This window comes from Solanum stenotomum, chromosome 9 (genome assembly GCF_019186545.1).
Source record: "Solanum stenotomum isolate F172 chromosome 9, ASM1918654v1, whole genome shotgun sequence".
In the NCBI taxonomy this organism is placed as follows: Eukaryota; Viridiplantae; Streptophyta; class Magnoliopsida; order Solanales; family Solanaceae; genus Solanum; species Solanum stenotomum.
This window is the reverse complement of record NC_064290.1, coordinates 4,383,696-4,402,353: the sequence shown is the minus strand read 5'-3', so window position 1 is coordinate 4,402,353 and position 18,658 is coordinate 4,383,696. Positions and strand designations below refer to the sequence as shown.

The following is an 18,658-nucleotide window of genomic DNA, read 5'->3' as shown; positions in this document are numbered from 1 at the left end:
TGTGTATATATATATAATTTGTATTTGTATATGTATAAGAGAGGAGAGAGGAGAGAGGCATGCGTAATTATAGCTAAAAAGAGGTTGCGCATGGTAATTAATTCAAACTATAACTATCTTAGCTAATTAACTAGTATATGTTTGCTTATCCGCATAATTTCCTCAATTATAATAGTGATTTTTTAAAAATCTTTTCCTAGAAATTCACCAAATTCGTTGAATCCTTGAACGTTTTATTTATTCGTTTGATCAAATATTTGGAGAATTGTATTTTTCTAAAAAGAGATAGAAATATTGTTGTATATAAGGATAACTTGTGCTCTTATTCTTCTCTCAAAAATGGAGAACAAGTGTATGATCAAATCAATTAAGCATTTAGAACAGAGACTTTACTTCACTAGAACGGAATTGCTATCACTGAGGATTGACCGAGGAGCGCCCCCTTTTTTTTTTTACAAGGGAAGAAATTGTGGTTGGGTACAACTGGGTTGGTGAAAGACAAGCAGGCAAACATGTGGATTGTATAGATCAAGTTTGAATTGTAAAGTGACGATATGTTTATTTTAAAAAATAAAATTGAAAGAAGTATTAAATTTTCTTTAGATACACATTTGAAATTTTGATCAATTACAAATTATTGCTCTAATATTATAATTAATCAAATACAATTTGCTTCCGAAAAAAAATATTTTTTCAAAAAAATACTTCTAACAAAAATACTTCCTTTTTTTTTTTTTTTTATAAAAACAGATTTTAAAAGTTTGGCCAAGATACTACTATCCAAAAATCTCCACAGAAAATTGAAATAAAGCTTCCTGTATACTAAAGAACGACTTGAAGCAAAGTATGTTCGTCATTTTGTAAAGAAGATATGCTTTTTCCATTCATTTTCTTTATTCTCTGCTCCTTTATTTCCCTTAAAAGTTAGATTTCTTCACTAAACAAATTAATTAGCAAATTATGCAGGAATTTGCAGCAAACAGTGAAAACTCGAAAACAGAGGAGTTTTCAAATAATCCAGAAATTCAAGAAACTGAGATAACACACGAAGAAGTTAAAGAGAGCGACAATTTGGGTACTAAATGTGGAGAAAAAACGGTGATAGCTGCTGAAATTGTAATAGATATTGATAAAAAAACAGAGTGTAGTGATGAAAATCAAGCAATAGAAATCGTATGTCGAATATGTCATTTGAATGATGAATCCATGGAGATTTTGCAGCTTGGTTGTGATTGTAAAGGTGAGCTTGGTGTTTGTCATCGCCATTGTGCTGAAGCATGGTTCAAACAGAGAGGCAACAGGTAACACCATTCTATATTTCTGAAATTCTTCATACTTTTGATACGATTTAATTTATATATACTGACAGTTAGTAGTGTAAGGAGTTCCTACTTTATATGGTACCTGAAATAGTTCATGTTGTTCTTGTGGTTTGTAATCTTGGCCTCCCATATAAAGTGGTCGGTCATGTCCTTGCCGTTATAAAATTGGCACACATATGTTCTTATTTTACAACTCAACTAACGAAATCATTACATAAATGGAAAATAAGAAAATATTTGTGTGTATGTAACGGCAAGGATATGATTGACCCCAACATTAACCAGAAAAAGCAAAAGTAGATGTCATTTCGAAAATAAGAAAGACAAATACAGATAAAGATTTCAAATGCAGGGACATGAAAATAAGAAGTAAAATTCCAAACTCATAAGCTTTAAATCTACGTGAACATTGAGAATTCATACAACCAACCTTAGAACTGAGTGTGAAATTCCAAACTCATAACAGCGTTATCTTGTGATTTTACAGATCATGTGAAATATGTGGGAAGACAGCAAAAAATGTGGAAACAAGAACATTAGCAGAGAGGCAGAACAGAATAATGGTGATAGAATGGAACCAAAGGGCAGTAGAAGCCAGAAGAAATTCATATATAACAAATTCCTCTGCTGCAACACACGAAGATTGTAGATGGAGATGTCAACAATCCTGCTGTAATTTCCTGCTTGCTTGCTTCGTCATTGCCTTTACTCTCCCATGGTTCTTCCGACTTAATTTGCCATAACAAAATACACTCTCAAATTTCTCTGTTCATGTTGTAATACATAGAACAATACTACTAGGCTAATACTGTTAGTCAATTATACTCATTTCGCCATACCAAAGGAAATGTTTCACAGGTGTGTTTGGTATGACAAAAGTCATTTCTCATGATGTGATCATTCACATCGATATGTTATGGGCAGAAATCTTCCAGTTATTTTCAACACAGCCAACTTGATGCATTTTCCGCAACAATTCATATATATGAATTACATAATTTTTCCTATAAAGAATAAGGTGAAGCAGCACAAGTTATAGAGCACCGTCATGGTGTTAGGGAGAATGGACTTTTTATTCATCTAAAAGTAATGACAAGGCTAAACCAGGGAAACAACTAAGCAGTATATAATGGAAGTTGTAGTGCTAACATAGGACGAACTTTTGCATCTAAAAGCGATGACAACAAGGCTACCAGGAAAACGAAAAGAACCATATCATAGAAGTTTAATATATAGAAAGAGAGATTATGATTCTTTTTTTCTGAAAAGAAGAAAAGAAAATGTAATACGATTTTGTAATTAAAAGATCTATTTGAGGTCTGAAGTTTGGTTGAGCCAGTCTTGTAAGCAACTTGAGATTTTCGACAATGAGGTTCACCTCTTGGTCTGGCTGGACATTAGCATCTTTCTTCGTTTGTTTAATCTGCTTCATTGACAGCTCTTCGGTTTCCCTTGGCTTCAGAGGAGTGCTGTTAGAACTGGCAAAAGCATGATAAGCTGCAAATTAGTTTAACTCAGAAAAAATGGAACACATTTTAACAGAGAGTACCTAAAAGAGAGCACAAAGTTCCCAGTTCATGAATTGCCACCTCAACGTGCATGATTGTGCCTGATAGGATGAGGCATCTCTGCTAAGTCATCCTCAGATGAATTTCTCTATGATTAATAACAATAATCCCCCCNCCCCCCCCCCCCCCCCCCATTGGGATATAAAAAATGGCCTTAGAATAACTCATCCTAATGATCATTTCAGCTTGATAACTCCTCATCTCACCACTAAAGAAAGGATAAGAAGATGAGTCGTTCTTATGTCTCCTCATGCCATCCCATCTTGTGAACCAAACACGGACAGTTTATACAAAGAATCTAGTCCAAGTATATTAAAAGAAAATCCACTCAAGGTTAACTAAACCCAAAGACGAGCAGAGGGCAATAGCAGGAATAGAATCACAAACAGTGAACAGTTGAATCTAAGATCCACGATTTAATATTGACAACGAGAGGAAGAGTTTAAGGACTTCAGAAGCCTATTTAGCTTGACACAATGTGAACCATATATTGAAAAAGGCAGCGTAAGAGATGAAGGATCATGGAAGTGAAACAGAACAAAGAAAATATACATGGAAATATTAACCAATTAACTAATGTTTTGGGCTTTTGGCCTTTGATTTAACAGTGGCAGTCTACTTCCACTTCAAAATGACTGAAAACCCTAAAATGGGGGCATATAAAGAACCAATGATAGGTGTTTTTCCGAAACCTTTTTCATACTTAAACTTAGCAGAGAATGGCCAAAAGTGTGAAAGCATACACAGAACATCAAAAGGTAAAAGGTAGATGAAAGAGAGAAGGGATACTGCACTTGAGCGAGAGACACCTTTTCCGGGCATATCAAGTCTAGAGTGATGCAATTAGCCAAAGAAGATAGAATCTTGTTTTATTGCTTTTATCCCTTAATATTCCAACAAGTAATACTATTGCTTTTAAAAGACACATTGGCGTAAACTTTCCACTCACCTTCAATTAGGACAGGAAAACCAAAAAATAAGTTTCAAGTAACCTAGCAGCCTATTGCAGGAGTTACTGACCTGAAAGGACACTAGCAAGCTGCTACTGAATGTGAGTAAAGTGGCTCCTACCCACTACTTTTTCTTTTGCCTTGGTCTTTTCTGGTGTTATTGAATCTTTTCAATCTCAAATACTGTCATTCTTGCAGATTTAAGGACAAAGTTACATGTAAGAATCAGCTTAAGGAGTAAGTGGATGTAAAAACTTTGATGTAATACTATTACACTGAGTCATTGCCTTGGAAAGGACATGCAAATTGCAATACAAAAGAAGGCGGAAATTACACCTGACACTTATACTTGTACACTTGCTTACTCCAAGGTGTATAAGCTTCTCAAATCAAGATAGCAAAGTACTATCTTACCGAGAAAATTTACAAAATGTCAGGTGTCAAGGAGAATTACTATATAGTAACAAAATTTGAGAGAAATAAATTTCCTTTCTTTTCCTACCAAGGAAAGCTCAACTAAGTGAACGAGAAAGAAAATAGAAATTTAAACTCACCATACTAAGTTCATGGCATTTGACAGAAGAAGCTTTAGAAGCTATCTTACTTGTCCCAAATCTTTGAAATTGCTCAGTCTCCTGTCATAGAGACAGACAAGGAAAAAATTCATAACTGAAACCGCTATGAAAATCAATTCGGAAAATGAAGATGTAGGGAACTTACAACTTCAAGCTTCAATAGGCAAACTTCTATTCAAGTAGTAACCCATTGCGCAACCGCATTAAAATCTGCAAGCGATCATAGGCATACCACAACATCAATTATCAATAAATTTGATAGCAGCCAATAATTGTGGTCATTTAAAAGATCCCGAAAAAGAAACTGGCTATTGTCAATACATCTTAAACAACTTCAAAGAGCAGAAAAGATAAATCTGGCTCAAATATGTAAGAACACTTTATTTCTAACTACTCAGGGAAAAAGAGGAGTACAATCCTCACCTTTGATTTATCTTCAGCCAAACACGACAGCTTAGTGATTTCAGATTCAGAGTCCAGAATGACATGCTGCAGAAAAGAGCAGTCCTTAATTGAACTGATTGTACAGTACTATCTTGCTTTGAAATTCAATACTAAACATTACAAAAGAATAAGTGGACAGAGATTATCTGGAAGTATAAATGACTTACAGTTTTGGCCCACCTAATTGTTTCGCATCTGTAATAAAACATGCATGTACTTCCGCATAATAAGTCAAGATCCGAAAGTCTTCCGGAAACCACCTCTCTACCTCCATGAGGTAGGGGTAAGGTTTGCATACACTCTACCTTGCCCAGACCCCATTAGGTATATGTTGTTGTTGCAATAACTCTTCACAGTTTCAACATCATGTCATCACTATCTTTCGGATGAGGAAAGGTATAGAATTCACGACCTCTTCACAGCAGTGTCATGTGTTTGCCTCTTACAAGAGGATTAAGTACTTAACTTAAAATTGGGTAATGTAGGTTGTATTCTCAGTTGCATGATCCCTCAGTTTTTAAAGCTTCCATAAAGACTTATAATGCAAAACCTTAGGCAATTAAACAAGGTTAACACTTGAGTGGCAAAGTTGAACATCATCCCTAATTAATCATGCAGTATCTTAGCCAATCGAATTTTAGACTGGACCTTCCTTGCTTCTTGCGAATATCCAGAACCACGAAGACCATCAATAACACCACGTTTATCTGATTTAAGAATTCTCATGCCACCTCTTATACACGATAGTAATAGCTTAGATGCTGCACGGAATCTCCTGGCATTGCAAAGACTATGCACCATAGTGGAGTAAGTAATAGAATCTTTGGCATCCATTGATTCGAACATCCGTAAAGCATGATCAAGGTGACCAGCTTTACACAACCCGTTAATAAAAGAATTCAAAGCAACCAAGTTAGAATCAAAACCCATCATACTCATATAGTCCAAATGTTGTTGGGCCTCTTTGAAATTACCAGTCCTGCACAAGCCATCAATAAAGATAGTGTGGGTGTACTTGTCAGACTCCAACCCTTTTTTTTCGGCCTCGTGTAACAATTTATAAGCATTATCCAGCTGACCTTCCTTACAATATAGATTAACAATGGTATTAAAAGACACTATATCAAGGTCAAAACCATTTGTAATTATATAGCCCAGGTACTCGTTGGCCTCATTCATCTTCCCAGTTTTAAGTAACATACTTGCAACTGTACAGTAGGCGAAGGCATCATATGTATATCCTTTCCTTCTCATCTCTGCAAAGATCTTAACGCCTTCTTCAAATTGTCTACATCTGAAGCAGCATTTCATTACTGTCGTATAAGTGATGGCATTGGGGATATGACCTGATTCTACCAGCTCGTTGAGAAATTCTCTTGCAGTTTTACTCCGTCCTGACTTGCACAACCCATGAATAAGAATGTTGTAAGTTGCTAATTGGGGAATAAATCCATGACGTTTTATACTCCTAAATAACATTAAGGCATTCTCTGTATATCCATTCATACAAAGACCATTAATTAATATATTGAATGTTGCTGGATGAACAGAAATATCTTTCAAAAGAATATCCTGAAAAACCCTGTATGCTTCATCTGGCTTTCTCAATTTAAAGAAGCAATGCATTAATGTATTGTAACTCCAAATATCAGGAAGAATACTCATCTCAAGCATTTCTTCAAACAGATCGAAACATCGAGATAGCATGCAATATCTGGTAGCTCCAGCTATTAAAGAGTTATATGTAATAGTATCAGGATAAATTGCAGCTTCTTTCATCCTATAAAGGATGGAATAACCTGCATCAATGCCAACAAAGCGGCAATATGCGGTAATCAGTGTATTATAAGTGACCACATCTGGTTGTACTCCAATTCTTATGCCATCAACTATTACAACTTCAGCTTTCTCCAATTGTTTTGCTTTACAAAGAGATGCTACACAAATATTCATTAACCTTGTTGAAAGTCTACCTTTGATTCTCCACATCTAATCCAGGAGTTACGACCTGTGACCTGAATCATTTTTTGAACAAAATATCAGACAAATCCTTTTCAAATATCAACTCTTTCTTTTGTAAGTACAAAAGAGTAGCATTTTTCAGTTCAAAACTTCAAATCCATAGATGGACATGCACAGTGCAATACAAAATCATTGTATGAAAGGCAGCCCTATCTGTTCTTCATGGTCAATTCTTATGAGTTATATAAGTTCATAAAATCCATCAAACTGAAAACACGAAATCATCTTTTGGCAATGAACAAAAGGTTTTCATTAATGAAAACATCATATAATACAATAGCAGCGAGGAATTCTATGTTGCTCGGACTGTTCAAAAATGCCGATGAGTGCATGTCGGATCCTTCCAAATAATGCACTTTTGGAGGATCCGACAAGGGTGCAACCACATTATTGGAGAGTCGGAGCAACATAAGCAAGGATAATTATAACTCAATCTACCTTTATATTAATCCACTTACAACACCAAACTGGTGCTGCTCCAAGTAAACCACAAGTGTGGTGCTTTCTTTTTCTCAATTGCATTAGTTTCCTTTAACAAAAAAAATCCTCCATTTGTAAGTAAACAGTGCCAAACTATTTAAAAAATCAAAGAAAGCAACAATGTAGTAGAATTATAAAAGCTATGATTTTTCTTGTATTTGGATAAGAATAACAACTTTTGCATTGCTATTATTAGCTATCACAAGTAATGAAATGAGCCTTTCAACCATTGTCCGTTCTGTACAAAGCGAGGAACAAACAAGCAATTACAAACAAGAAGGAATTAACAACCATTGTAGGATATCTAATTAGAAGTAACAATCATGAAACAATACAATTCTTCAATAATTTGAAGGAAAAATGAAATCTAGTAATTTTCAAATGAGGAAAAAAGGGGAAAAGATTAGAGCCAACAATCAAAATGAATATGATGTAACACAACCTTAACCTTCACAAAATTAATCACCTTGGATATACAAAAATGCTTATGCCGGTAGAAACTCTACCGGAAAACTTCAATACGACGGCGTACCAGTGGATTTCTGTTTCTGAATTCGGGTAATGATGGTAAGCATTTTTCATTATTGGGCTGGGCCGCAATATTGTCTATTTGGACTCTCCTCTTTACCAATCTAAACCCACATAAGTTTATAGAAAAAAGAAAAGGAATTTTTATAACTTTTACATATAATAAACACAAAATTCATATTTGTATGCTATAGCAAAGTTTGCATAATTGTGCTCCATAGCAAACATAAATATGTATATTTCGTTATACATATACAAAAGAAAGCAGTTGTATAATCTGTTTTTGGTATACATATACAAAAAGATCAATTGTATAAAGTGAGAGAGGCGAGTGAGCGAGCGAGATCTGGGAGAGTGGCGGGCAAGATCTGAGAGAGTGGCGAGCGAGATCTGGGAGAGGGGATAGAGGGGAACGAAAATATATGTATATATACAATTTTCACGCATTTTATACATTTGCATTTTTGTATAAAGTGAGTAAGGAGAGTAAGATAGCGAGATCTGGGAGAGAGGAGAGAGGGGAACGAAAATATATGTATATATACAATTTTCTCTCGTTTTATATAAACACAAACGCATTTTATACCATTTGCGTTTTTTGTATAAAGTGAGAGAAGCGAGTGAGAGAGCGAGATCTGGGAAAGTGACGACCGAGGAACGAAAATATATGTATATATACAATTTTCTCTCGCTTTATACAAACACAAACACACTTTATACACTTGCGTTTGTATAAAAAATGAGAGAGGCAATGGAGAGAACGAGAGTGGCGAGCGAGATTCACCAGGAGAGAGGTGAAATAACAACAGTTTGCTATGAGGTACAATTAAATCAAACTATATTTATATCATTTAATTTGAATTAATAGTTTGTTATTATATACAATTTTTCCTACAAAATAGGACCAAAAGTGCAAATGAACTTTGTTATAAAAGTGAACAAATGGCCCAAACCCGATTCAGCTGCAGCCCATAATCAAATCATTGTAAAACTTCGATAGTANGAGAGGGGAACGAAAATATATGTATATATACAATTTTCTCTCGCTTTATACAAACACAAACACATTTTATACAATTTGCATTTTTTGTATAAAGTGAGAGAGGCGAGTGAGAGAGCGAGATTTGGGAGAGGGGAGAGAGGGGAACGAAAATATATGTATATATACAATTTTCTCTCGCTTTATACAAACACAAACACATTTTATACAATTTGCATTTTTTGTATAAAGTGAGAGAGGCGAGTGAGAGAGCGAGATCTGGGAGAGTGACAACCGAGATCTGGGAGAGGGGAACGAATACATATATATATACAATTTTCTCTTGCTTTATACAAACACAAACACACTTTATACACTTGGGTTTGTATAAAAAACAAGAGTGGCGAGTGAGATTCACCAGGAGAGAGGTGAAATAACAACAGTTTGCTATGAGGTACAATTAAATCAAACTATATTTATATCATTTAATTTGAATTAATAGTTTGCTATTATATACAATTTTCCCTATAAAATAGGACCAAAAGTGCAAATGACCTTTGTTATAAAAGTGAACAAATGGCCCAAACCCGATTCAACTGCAGCCCATAATCAAATCATTGTAAAACTGAGATAGTATTAGGGTTTTTCACCATCTTCTTCGCGCCTCAGGTTCAGTACTCTTCAACACTTCCTGCTGCTGCAATTTCGTCCAGCAATGGTATCTCTCTGCAATTTCCCTCGTTCTGTCAGTAGTTTCTTATTCTCTTATGTATATCTCAATGTCGTCTAAATGTTTCTTGTTGTGTTATAATGAGTGCAGGCTTCAGAGAAGAAATTGAGTAACCCTATGAGGGACATTAAGGTTCAGAAGCTTGTCCTCAATATATCCGTCGGTGAGAGTGGAGATCGACTCACCAGAGCAGCAAAGGTAACACCTTTTTTCACAAAATCTTATGAATTTGTTTTTTTTTCCCGTTGTTTTGATGTTGAACTAAGATGGAGGGTACTTCTGGTTTTTTTTTTTTATGCTTAAAGGTCTTGGAGCAACTTAGCGGCCAATCACCTGTTTTCTCCAAGGGTAAAAATTTCGAATCTTCAATGCATTTTAACACTTTGTTTTTATGGTTGTTACATATTATTTCATAATGTATTGCATTGTTTTGTATGTAGTGTTTTGATGAATACAATGGTTGTATATATTGTATTGTTTTCCATCATTATATAATGTCACACATTTCCAAACAACAATTTGAAGAATAAATCTACAAGAAAAGAATAGGTTACACGGGAAGACACTGTCGACTCTTTGAAATAAATATTTGATATGCACACTGATTAATTGTCCAATGCATGAAGTAACGCATATGTATAAGCTGCGTGTTTGTGGTAATTGGTTAACAATATTGTTGGTCTGGTAGACTGTTAAAATCTGGCTTAATTTTTATCAGTTACATATTAAATTCAGCACTGAACATTAAGTGACAGCTTAATATAGAGGGCTCATATAGCTGACTCAAATTAGTTTTGGGATTAAGGTGTCACTTATTGATTTCACTAATCATATTTTAAATGTGAGGTTCTGGGGAATAACTTTCCTTCTCGTCTACTATATAAAGACTTACCTCAAGCAACTAGCTGTGTTGATTGCAGGTTCTTGTAATTGTGTTGGATTTGTTCCTCTTAGGAGTAGTTTTTTGCCAACGTAAACTGCAAGTATTTTTGCAAGATGTTGATCCAGGCTAGCATTATTCATGATCTGAGATTGTTAAAATTTGATTACCATGCTATTCACGAGTTATGGTTAGCTAACTTGCTTCCTGCTTTAGTTCATACATTGATACAGGTTATATGGTTGGTGAATGAACTTCCCAATGATTTTCTTGTGGACATTTATTTAATATACTTTGTAATTATCTCAGTTGTGTCCTGTCCGAAGACATAGTTTGATTTCTCACATGCTTGAGTGGTTCTTATTAACAGCAAGGTATACTGTGCGGTCCTTTGGTATCAGGCGTAATGAAAAGATAGCTTGCTACGTGACTGTCAGAGGGGAGAAAGCCATGCAGCTACTTGAGAGTGGATTGAAGGTTAAGGAATACGAGTTGTTGAGAAGGAACTTCAGTGAAACCGGCTGCTTTGGGTTTGGTATTCAGGAGCACATTGATCTTGGAATTAAGTAAGCAGATTGTCATCTAGTAGTATCTTTTGTGCTTAGCTTTCACGATCTACATAATTAGCTGGCTAACTTTATTTTACTTGGGTAGTGGTCTGCTACTGGTCTACCTTTTCTAATGCATAACAAGAAAACTATGTTAAAATTTACGTTGGAACTGCTTAAAACTTGGTATAAGTAGTTAAAGAAAGGATTTTACATATAGTTCTCTTAAATATCTGTTCTATTTATTCTTATGGTTGCTGCATCTTACCATGTTAACCTCGGTAGGTTATGAATCTGGTACACATATATAAACTGATCATCTTTTTTGTTCTGAAGTTGTCATTTTGTTGTTTCTTCTCTCTTAACAGGTATGACCCTTCAACTGGTATTTATGGTATGGATTTCTATGTTGTCTTGGAGCGTCCTGGATACCGTGTTGCTCGTCGCCGCAGGTGCAAGTCTCGTGTCGGGATCCAGCACAGGGTCACAAAGGAAGATTCAATGAAGTGGTTCCAGGTCAAATATGAAGGTGTTATCCTTAACAAGTCCTCAAACATTCAGTGATAAGCTGAGAACCAGCTTAGCAAGTTTATGCATTGTGTAGACTGATATCTATATGTCATTCCTAGAGGAAAGTTTTGGTGCGTTCATATTAGTTGGTGTATGAGGGAGGATGTGTTAGTTCCCATTTTGGCTATCAATGAACTCTAAATCTGTTTCTTTTTTGTTGAAATCATAGTAGAACCAGTGATCCAGTATTACGAAAGACGTTATGAATACCTAATTGGTTTCCAATTGTGGTAATGAATGGTGTTGTTTAAACATATTTATCAAATTGGATTTGGGGTGTTGGATGTTTCATGTTTGGCATGGAGTGCAATTATGCAACCCAATATTTTACGACTCAGCCCAACAAATTTTAGACAGGTCGAGTAAATGATTCATTTATCGATTGTCTGGTTCAAATTCAGCTCAAATTGCTCATTTATGTGAGTTCTAAAAACGTAAATGACAAGTACTTTCTAGCTAGGAAGGATCTAAAGCATAAAATCCAAAAACTTTCACCAAATAACCTTGGAAATGGATCGTCTTGAATTTTTGACCCTGCTTGTCTCAATGGAAAACCTTCATGGTCAAAAGTAAAAAATTGTTGAATGTGAAGTTTTGTCCAAAGGGAAAACGAGGCAAAGGTCAAGATCACCCCATCTCCAAGACCATTCTCGTATATTACCTGCCAAAATTGGCTATCTGTGCATTTCTTTTAAAAAACATTACATCGGGGATAGGGGGAAGAGAAATGTGGAAGGGGATTACAAGGTAGAGAATCAAACCCTTACCGAAAGTTCAGGCAACCAACCAACTAAGCTAATAAGATGCCGCACTTGATTTGAGGTTGGGGTACGGAGTGGTGAAAGAACTTTGAATTGATAGAAATTTTATACTTGATGAGATGAAGGTTGTTTACATGATAAGAAGAAAGTTGTGCAAACTTGATGGAACACTTCAAGTATAACACCACGATATTCCTCAGCATTCATAGAAACATAATAATTCAAAAGTCTCCTTAAATCTTTAGGATCACAAATCCTATTTGCAATTATCATCTGTTCAATTGACTCCCTAAAATCCTCTCTTGGATCATAAGATGATTTCTCCATAGCTATCATCACAATAAACTTTGTCCTCTCATCTCGGTCCGCTCTCCTTCTCCTTCTCCTCATCTCTTCATTTTTCGCCTCTTCTCTTTCTCTAATCATCTTGTCTAACTTCTCTTGCACCATAGCATGTGTTAGGCTCAAAATAGTCGGATATCTACCAGAACTGGAGCTTTCAGCTTCTTCTGAAGACGATGAAACACTCAGCCTACAGCTACAGCACAAGGCACTGCATCCCTTAAGCTTCTGCTTCTTGGCTGCTGCTGCTGCTGCCTTAGAGTTCTGCATTCTTTGAGCACAGATGTATGATTTGAAGGAGAGATGTTTAAGGGAAAATAATTTATGCAATTAGAAAGTGGGGTTTCACTAATCATGATTATGTCTCCAGATTAATGAACCTGTGAAGATCACTAAGGATATAAGAGACATTCTTTTAGCTCATAAAAGATTGTGATCATGATGTTAATTAGATATTCTTGATTTCCTTTAAAGATTTGTGTTAGGTGTCATGCTTTTTAAGATGTGGTTGAGAAGAGAAGCAATCACGTTTCTCTACAATTATAAACACCATTAAAAGAAGATAGAAGAAACAGAAAAAGTTGCTAAAAAAGGTGAAAACTTTTGATTGTTTTCACATGCTAGTGCCAGGTCCTATGTACTAGTTGATTTCAAGAATCTGGAAAAGCTTTGGTGGTGGTGTGCTAGTGAAATGGCTGCTATATTCAAGTTCATGAAACAAAGGGAAGACATTATGTTGAAGGAACCACTTGGACTCATCATGGAAGATGAAAAAGCTCCTGCCCAATTGGAATAAAAAAAAGATTTTTTTTGGGTAAACGAGAAACTCGATGGAAATGGGCCTGCCCTTCTACTCTTGTCCAGTTAAATACCAGGCCACAGGGTTCATACCCTGACCTGCGCCTGATCTACACATCACTTGCGACACTCTCACCATTAGACCAAGGCTCTGGGGGCTGGATTATAAGCAAGATTGGTCTTCATTTGAAACAGCTTAGAAGAAAATGGATTTGGTTTAACCTATAGTTTAATGTGAGTCAGATTTAACTTTTCTTTGCCATAATTGACAGTTACTTTAGATAGCTCATCTTAGTTGGCTACATCAGATTTGATCTGAGACTTGCAGGGTGGATTTAATATAGTTAATACAGAATCAGATCAATAAGCAAATGCAAAACTCACATAAAAAACCACAACTTTTCTCTACACAACATAAACGCCAATTATGTAAAAATGACACAATAATAAGAGTTGATGGACAAAAACACATTTAAACTATCACCTTTACGCGAGTTTCATACCTCAATTATCCATTGTTCTCTTTACCTACCTAAACTATCACTCTCTTTATATTAAAAAACACCTCGATATTGAATTGACCAAATTATTTGTTCCAATCGACCAAAAAGTATATGCCAATTCAGCATCGAGGTGCCCTTTAATACAAAGAGAGTGAACATATATTATAGATTCTAGAATGTAGAAGAATCTTGCCATACGGCACGAGTAGTTGAGTAGAATACTACCATACCTTTGTTTTGTTGTGTGAAGAAACTATAAAATTTGCAAAGCACACACCTTAACCACCCTGCCGGTGTGAATTGAACGACATATTCATTGCCGAGTTGGGCTGTTGGAAGTGATAGTTGAGGTATGGAACTCGCAAAAATGTGATAGTTTAGGTTTGCTTTTTACCATTAACACAAATAATAAATTTGCAAGTAGGACCTGTGATACAAAATGATTGCAAGGGAGCATGAAAAAACAGTAGGGCCTATGATATCATGTTGAAAAATATAAACTCATACAGAAAGTAAGGCTAATCTGTAGTCTAGGGAATATAGTATGCATGATACTAACCATTAGGCTTCTTTATCCACTTAAAAGCAAGTAGGTGAATGCAAAATCATAAACTACAAAGCATAGCTCAAATAATAGACTTCTTAAAATAGGTACTCCTTTAATGATTAGACATCTTCGTTCTCTTATGGAAGACATTCAAGAGTAGCCCACAAGAAAAGCTTGAAACTCAATTCTACTTCACTTTTGTTAACCTTTTCCAATGTGTTCTCATTGTTACAAATTTCCAAAGTGTTCCTACTATGGTCCCCAATTAAGAACTCCAAAAGATAAAATTAACTTCTGCAGAGAGGGAAACATTCCAGTCTTTCTTATGATCACATAAACTACTCCAATATCCACATTTTTTGGTTAACATAAACTACTCCATTATCATGTTTGGTACAATAGAACTGAACTTCATGAGTGCTTGAACTGTATGATGGTTATATGACATAATAAAAGAAAAGAGACAAAAAGAGATCAAGTTAACTTTAAAATATGGGAAAACTACAAATTGTTTGTTCTGTTTTCACACTACCACTGATTAGTAAATTGACAAACCAGAAGGATGATCAGTGTGCTCGTCAAGCACTGTCTCTGTCAATTTACGAGAGTAAAACCAATTCAATGGAAAGTAAGGGGTTTTGTCCTGGGAGACTGGGGTGACGGGGAAGCTGTTCTTACAATTATATGCATTTTATAAGAAAATGCCATTTTGACTGACTCAAAATTTACACAATCATGATGCTTGGCACATTAAATTTGCATCTCAAGACTATGCAAGATCATCATGTACACCACATACTAAGAAATTCTCAACTAAGTCAATGAAGTTAAGAGGCTAAATTCAATTAATTCACAGCAAAAACACCCGGAATAGATGCCAGCACATTATTAAAAATAAGAACCATACCAAGTATAAGAAATGTACCATACTTGCACCAAATAGAAAGAGGCCTCTAGTAAGGTGGAAGAGGAGCAGATGCATGTGCAAATATTTCATGGACAAGTAAGATCTCATACTCCACGATGAGAAATAATGAGCTTTCACTGTTACAGAGTGGGAGGTAACTTGAAGATACATCCCTTGCTTCATAATCTAATTACCATGATACTGTAGGTGTACATACATTTAGTCTTTCTCTATTTGAATAAGGACAGTCATTGGTTTTTGGTAAATGCTGCAAATATAATATTCACATGTTGACAGGTCCCCATGCTACAAAATAGCAGTAGTCGGGCAGAAGCAGAACATGCCATTACTAGCTCCGAACATTGTAATAGATGTTGCCAAGTGGAAAAATGATAATATGGTGAAAAATGCATTATTATGCAGACTTTTTGAGTTTAAGATAGGGTTAAGATGAGGACATCCAATTGTGACTCTAGTAAGCTCCTCTAGCAAAATGCAATTAGATAGCTACTTTGGAATGGTAAACATGCTATTGTCACTCAAGTAATGAAATCATATGAGCTAACGTTTACAATTTGCAATTAAGTGAAGTCTCAGTAATTTCATGCATCAAATGGTAAAGCAGAACAACTGCAATAAAGGCTTTCCCAAATGAGAGATATCAGTAGATTTGAAGCTTTAATTCCAAGCATAAATTAGGAAAGATGTATGCCTGTATTTCTTCCATCCCGTCCACCCTCAGTGTTGTTGTCCAATCCATGTAAACTTTTAACATTAAGCCCCACATAACATATTAGAAGCTGGGTGCAGAAAAAGTTGTAGATGACTGATAAGAGCACAGAGCCCCACAAGAATATGCAAGATGATTAGCAAGACTTGGCATTTGTAGCATGCAATAGTTGTACCACATGCTGCACTGGTAGTTTGTATCCCTTCACTTTTCATTCTGTTTACGTTGTTTGTTCCATTTATTCTTGTTGCTTTAATTATAAAATAAAACGTTTTTTCGTGTTGCTTTCAGCATTTCTCTTGATTCTGCAACAGAATTAAAATTGGAAGCTTGGCTTGCTACCACATATAATTCCATGGAAGATGTAATTAAACAAAGAGAATTAAATCATACACATGATAAAGGGCAAATAACCAAGAGAGAATTTGGAGAATAATCATTTCTTCAACATAATAAAATGTTGCTAGTCGAAATACAATTTCATCATAGCAGCTAAAATTTTACTCATTTTACATTAGCTCAAACCAATCTCACATCTCTATCTCTAGTGGCAGCCATAACTTTGGTTTCAAACTACAAAAGTTTCTGGCCTAATACAGCTTAAATTTAGTTTAACAAATGAAGAGAACAACCTCACGTGATAAGCAACGATACAACAACAAGAAGCAATGAGAAGGAGCACATTAAGGTATTACAAGTTTCTTTCCAGCATAGATGGTGTCCCCTTCAAGCCCGTTAGCCTCCTTAATTTCCTCAATTGATACCTAAGTTAAGCCAAAATACACACTCAGTATGCCACAATGCTATCAACTGGTAAACAAGGAGCTCTTTTTTGTTCTTTTTCATATAAATGAGAAACCAATATTCTAATATAATACAAAATGTGTTACATTTATATGATTGCAGACTTTTAAAATGGTAATTTGACTTATATAGCATTTTACTGGTATTGGAATAAATATATTAAAGAGTTGAATGAAAATTTTATTTTGACAACATTCATCATTGTTTAAAATTTGAATAGCTCGTTACAAATGGAATGGCGTAAAACATATGGAAATGTCCCCAAAACGAAAAGAATGTCATGTAAATTGAGATAGAGGGAAGAACACGTATGCATACCCCATATTTTCTAGAAAATCCCCAAAGTGTATCTCCCCGTTCAATCTCTATCACATTTGGTGACACTTCCTTCGCTCTTTGCTCCGCACAACAACTGGGTTTCTGGAAAGCCATAAAATAAATACAAAGATACAAAAAAATAAAAAATGACCACAAAAATAAGGACTGCAAATAACTCCTTCCGTTTCAATTTGTTTGCCTTACTTTCTTTTTTTAGTTTGATTCTAAAAGAATGAATCTTTCTTTTTTTGGAAACTAATTAATTTCAACTTTCCATATGACATGTTAACTACCACAAGATTAAACATTTAGGTACATTACACATATATTTGATTTAAAATCACAAAATTCAAATTATTTTTTTTATTTTATTAAACTTCCTGCTAAGTAAAAATCATACAAACAAATTGAAACGGAGGAAGTACCAATTATGCACACAAGTATACAAGTAAACAACCTTGATGATGGGCTCAGGCTCTGGCTGGCATTGTTGAAGCACTTGAGGCTGAGTTTGAGATGGAGCTGACTCGAAAACTGTTGCCTTTACTTCACTGGTTTTACAGTTGATGTTTTGATTGTTGAATGGATTGAGTGCTTTGAGAATGCTCATCGCGATTCCCGACACGACCACGAAACCAGCTGCCTTTGCTATGGTTTTCTCCTGATCGGAGTTGTCTTCCTCGTTACCGGAGCCATTTTCCGGCGGCCGTCGATTATTCCACATCGCTCGATCGATCTGGTTCGGTTTTTGGAAGGAGAAAAGTGGAAAGGGGTTTTAGGGATTTCAGAATTCAGACGGAGGTTTGAATTCCGAGGGAAATCAGCACGCGTTTGTATCACGCGCGCTCTCATAATTGTTCTCGCGAGAAAGTCACCTAACTATATTTGCAACTATAGGTCCTTCTAGTTGCTTCACTGCAATATTGGCCCCCTTCAAGTTTCAAATATCTCTCCCTATACCCTTCAAGTTCTGAAAATTTCTAAAGTAGCCCCCTAAAAACTTTAAAACAGTGTTACAGTATCATTAAATCATTTTGGAGATACATTAATAACATAATAATAAAATAATATTCATCTGCTTGCTTTTAATTGTTTATTATATTAAAATTATATTATTATTTTTAAGCGAAATGGTCTGATGGACCATTGTACTTGTATCAGTTTGTATTCTATACCCTTTTACTTAACAATTTGTCAACTGAACCCCTAAACTCAATAAAACACAATTTAACAATTTCCTCTGACCATTGACCAGGTATATGTGGCATTAGAATGTCTGAGTTGACAAAAGTGTGTAACACACGCTCCTTTAGGTGAGTGAATAACATTTTTGGGCTAATTATTTTTTATTT

The 18,658-nt window shown here is 35.3% G+C and overlaps 5 protein-coding genes across 8 annotated transcripts; 2 read left to right on the top strand and 3 right to left on the bottom strand.

Annotated features, from left to right (window-relative positions):
- Window positions 1-960: 960 nt before the first annotated feature.
- On the top strand, window positions 961-2,065 carry LOC125875737 (uncharacterized). Its single transcript, XM_049556762.1, has 2 exons — window positions 961-1,301; window positions 1,810-2,065. Exons 1-2 carry the CDS (start codon window positions 961-963, stop codon window positions 2,063-2,065), a joined length of 597 nt encoding a protein of 198 aa, XP_049412719.1.
- On the bottom strand, window positions 1,783-7,920 carry LOC125875722 (putative pentatricopeptide repeat-containing protein At4g17915). Of its 4 annotated transcripts, none has more exons than XM_049556742.1 (7): window positions 7,828-7,920; window positions 5,027-6,874; window positions 4,839-4,904; window positions 4,561-4,625; window positions 4,395-4,475; window positions 2,701-2,800; window positions 1,783-2,326 (listed from the first exon to the last, which is right to left on the bottom strand). In XM_049556742.1, exon 2 carries the CDS (start codon window positions 6,846-6,848, stop codon window positions 5,466-5,468), a length of 1,383 nt encoding a protein of 460 aa, XP_049412699.1. In that variant the 5' UTR covers window positions 6,849-6,874; window positions 7,828-7,920; the 3' UTR covers window positions 1,783-2,326; window positions 2,701-2,800; window positions 4,395-4,475; window positions 4,561-4,625; window positions 4,839-4,904; window positions 5,027-5,465. The 4 variants fall into 4 exon arrangements, with proteins under 4 accessions (XP_049412699.1, XP_049412701.1, XP_049412700.1 ...); XM_049556744.1 differs by having other exon boundaries at window positions 5,040-6,874; XM_049556743.1 differs by lacking the exons at window positions 1,783-2,326; window positions 2,701-2,800 and adding an exon at window positions 3,078-4,031.
- Window positions 7,921-9,490: 1,570 nt separating this feature from the next.
- On the top strand, window positions 9,491-11,926 carry LOC125875738 (60S ribosomal protein L11-1). Its single transcript, XM_049556763.1, has 5 exons — window positions 9,491-9,586; window positions 9,689-9,796; window positions 9,904-9,946; window positions 10,849-11,044; window positions 11,395-11,926. The coding sequence occupies exons 1-5, from the start codon at window positions 9,584-9,586 to the stop codon at window positions 11,588-11,590; spliced, it is 546 nt and encodes a 181-aa protein (XP_049412720.1). The 5' UTR covers window positions 9,491-9,583; the 3' UTR covers window positions 11,591-11,926.
- A 536-nt stretch (window positions 11,927-12,462) lies between these two features.
- Window positions 12,463-12,969, bottom strand: LOC125876129 (probable transcription repressor OFP9). The gene has a single exon (XM_049557246.1). The coding sequence runs from the start codon at window positions 12,967-12,969 to the stop codon at window positions 12,463-12,465; it is 507 nt and encodes a 168-aa protein (XP_049413203.1).
- A 3,639-nt stretch (window positions 12,970-16,608) lies between these two features.
- On the bottom strand, window positions 16,609-18,118 carry LOC125875739 (uncharacterized). The gene is made up of 3 exons (XM_049556764.1): window positions 17,764-18,118; window positions 17,307-17,408; window positions 16,609-16,948 (listed from the first exon to the last, which is right to left on the bottom strand). The coding sequence occupies exons 1-3, from the start codon at window positions 18,028-18,030 to the stop codon at window positions 16,868-16,870; spliced, it is 450 nt and encodes a 149-aa protein (XP_049412721.1). The 5' UTR covers window positions 18,031-18,118; the 3' UTR covers window positions 16,609-16,867.
- Between the last annotated feature and the right edge of the window lie 540 nt (window positions 18,119-18,658).

Excerpts from the sequence above, each read along its gene's own strand:
- LOC125875737 (XM_049556762.1), top strand. The coding sequence starts at position 961 with ATGCAGGAATTTGCAGCAAACAGTGAAAACTCGAAAACAGAGGAGTTT. Across the intron at positions 1,302-1,809 it reads TTCAAACAGAGAGGCAACAG|ATCATGTGAAATATGTGGGA; the intron begins GTAACACCATTC and ends GTGATTTTACAG.
- LOC125875722 (XM_049556742.1), bottom strand. The coding sequence starts at position 6,848 with ATGTGGAGAATCAAAGGTAGACTTTCAACAAGGTTAATGAATATTTGT.
- LOC125875739 (XM_049556764.1), bottom strand. The coding sequence starts at position 18,030 with ATGTGGAATAATCGACGGCCGCCGGAAAATGGCTCCGGTAACGAGGAA. Across the intron at positions 17,409-17,763 it reads AGCCTGAGCCCATCATCAAG|AAACCCAGTTGTTGTGCGGA; the intron begins GTTGTTTACTTG and ends ATGGCTTTCCAG. Across the intron at positions 16,949-17,306 it reads GATTTTCTAGAAAATATGGG|GTATCAATTGAGGAAATTAA; the intron begins GTATGCATACGT and ends GGCTTAACTTAG.
- LOC125875738 (XM_049556763.1), top strand. Across the intron at positions 9,797-9,903 it reads GACTCACCAGAGCAGCAAAG|GTCTTGGAGCAACTTAGCGG; the intron begins GTAACACCTTTT and ends TTATGCTTAAAG. Across the intron at positions 11,045-11,394 it reads CACATTGATCTTGGAATTAA|GTATGACCCTTCAACTGGTA; the intron begins GTAAGCAGATTG and ends CTCTCTTAACAG.
- LOC125876129 (XM_049557246.1), bottom strand. The coding sequence starts at position 12,969 with ATGCAGAACTCTAAGGCAGCAGCAGCAGCAGCCAAGAAGCAGAAGCTT.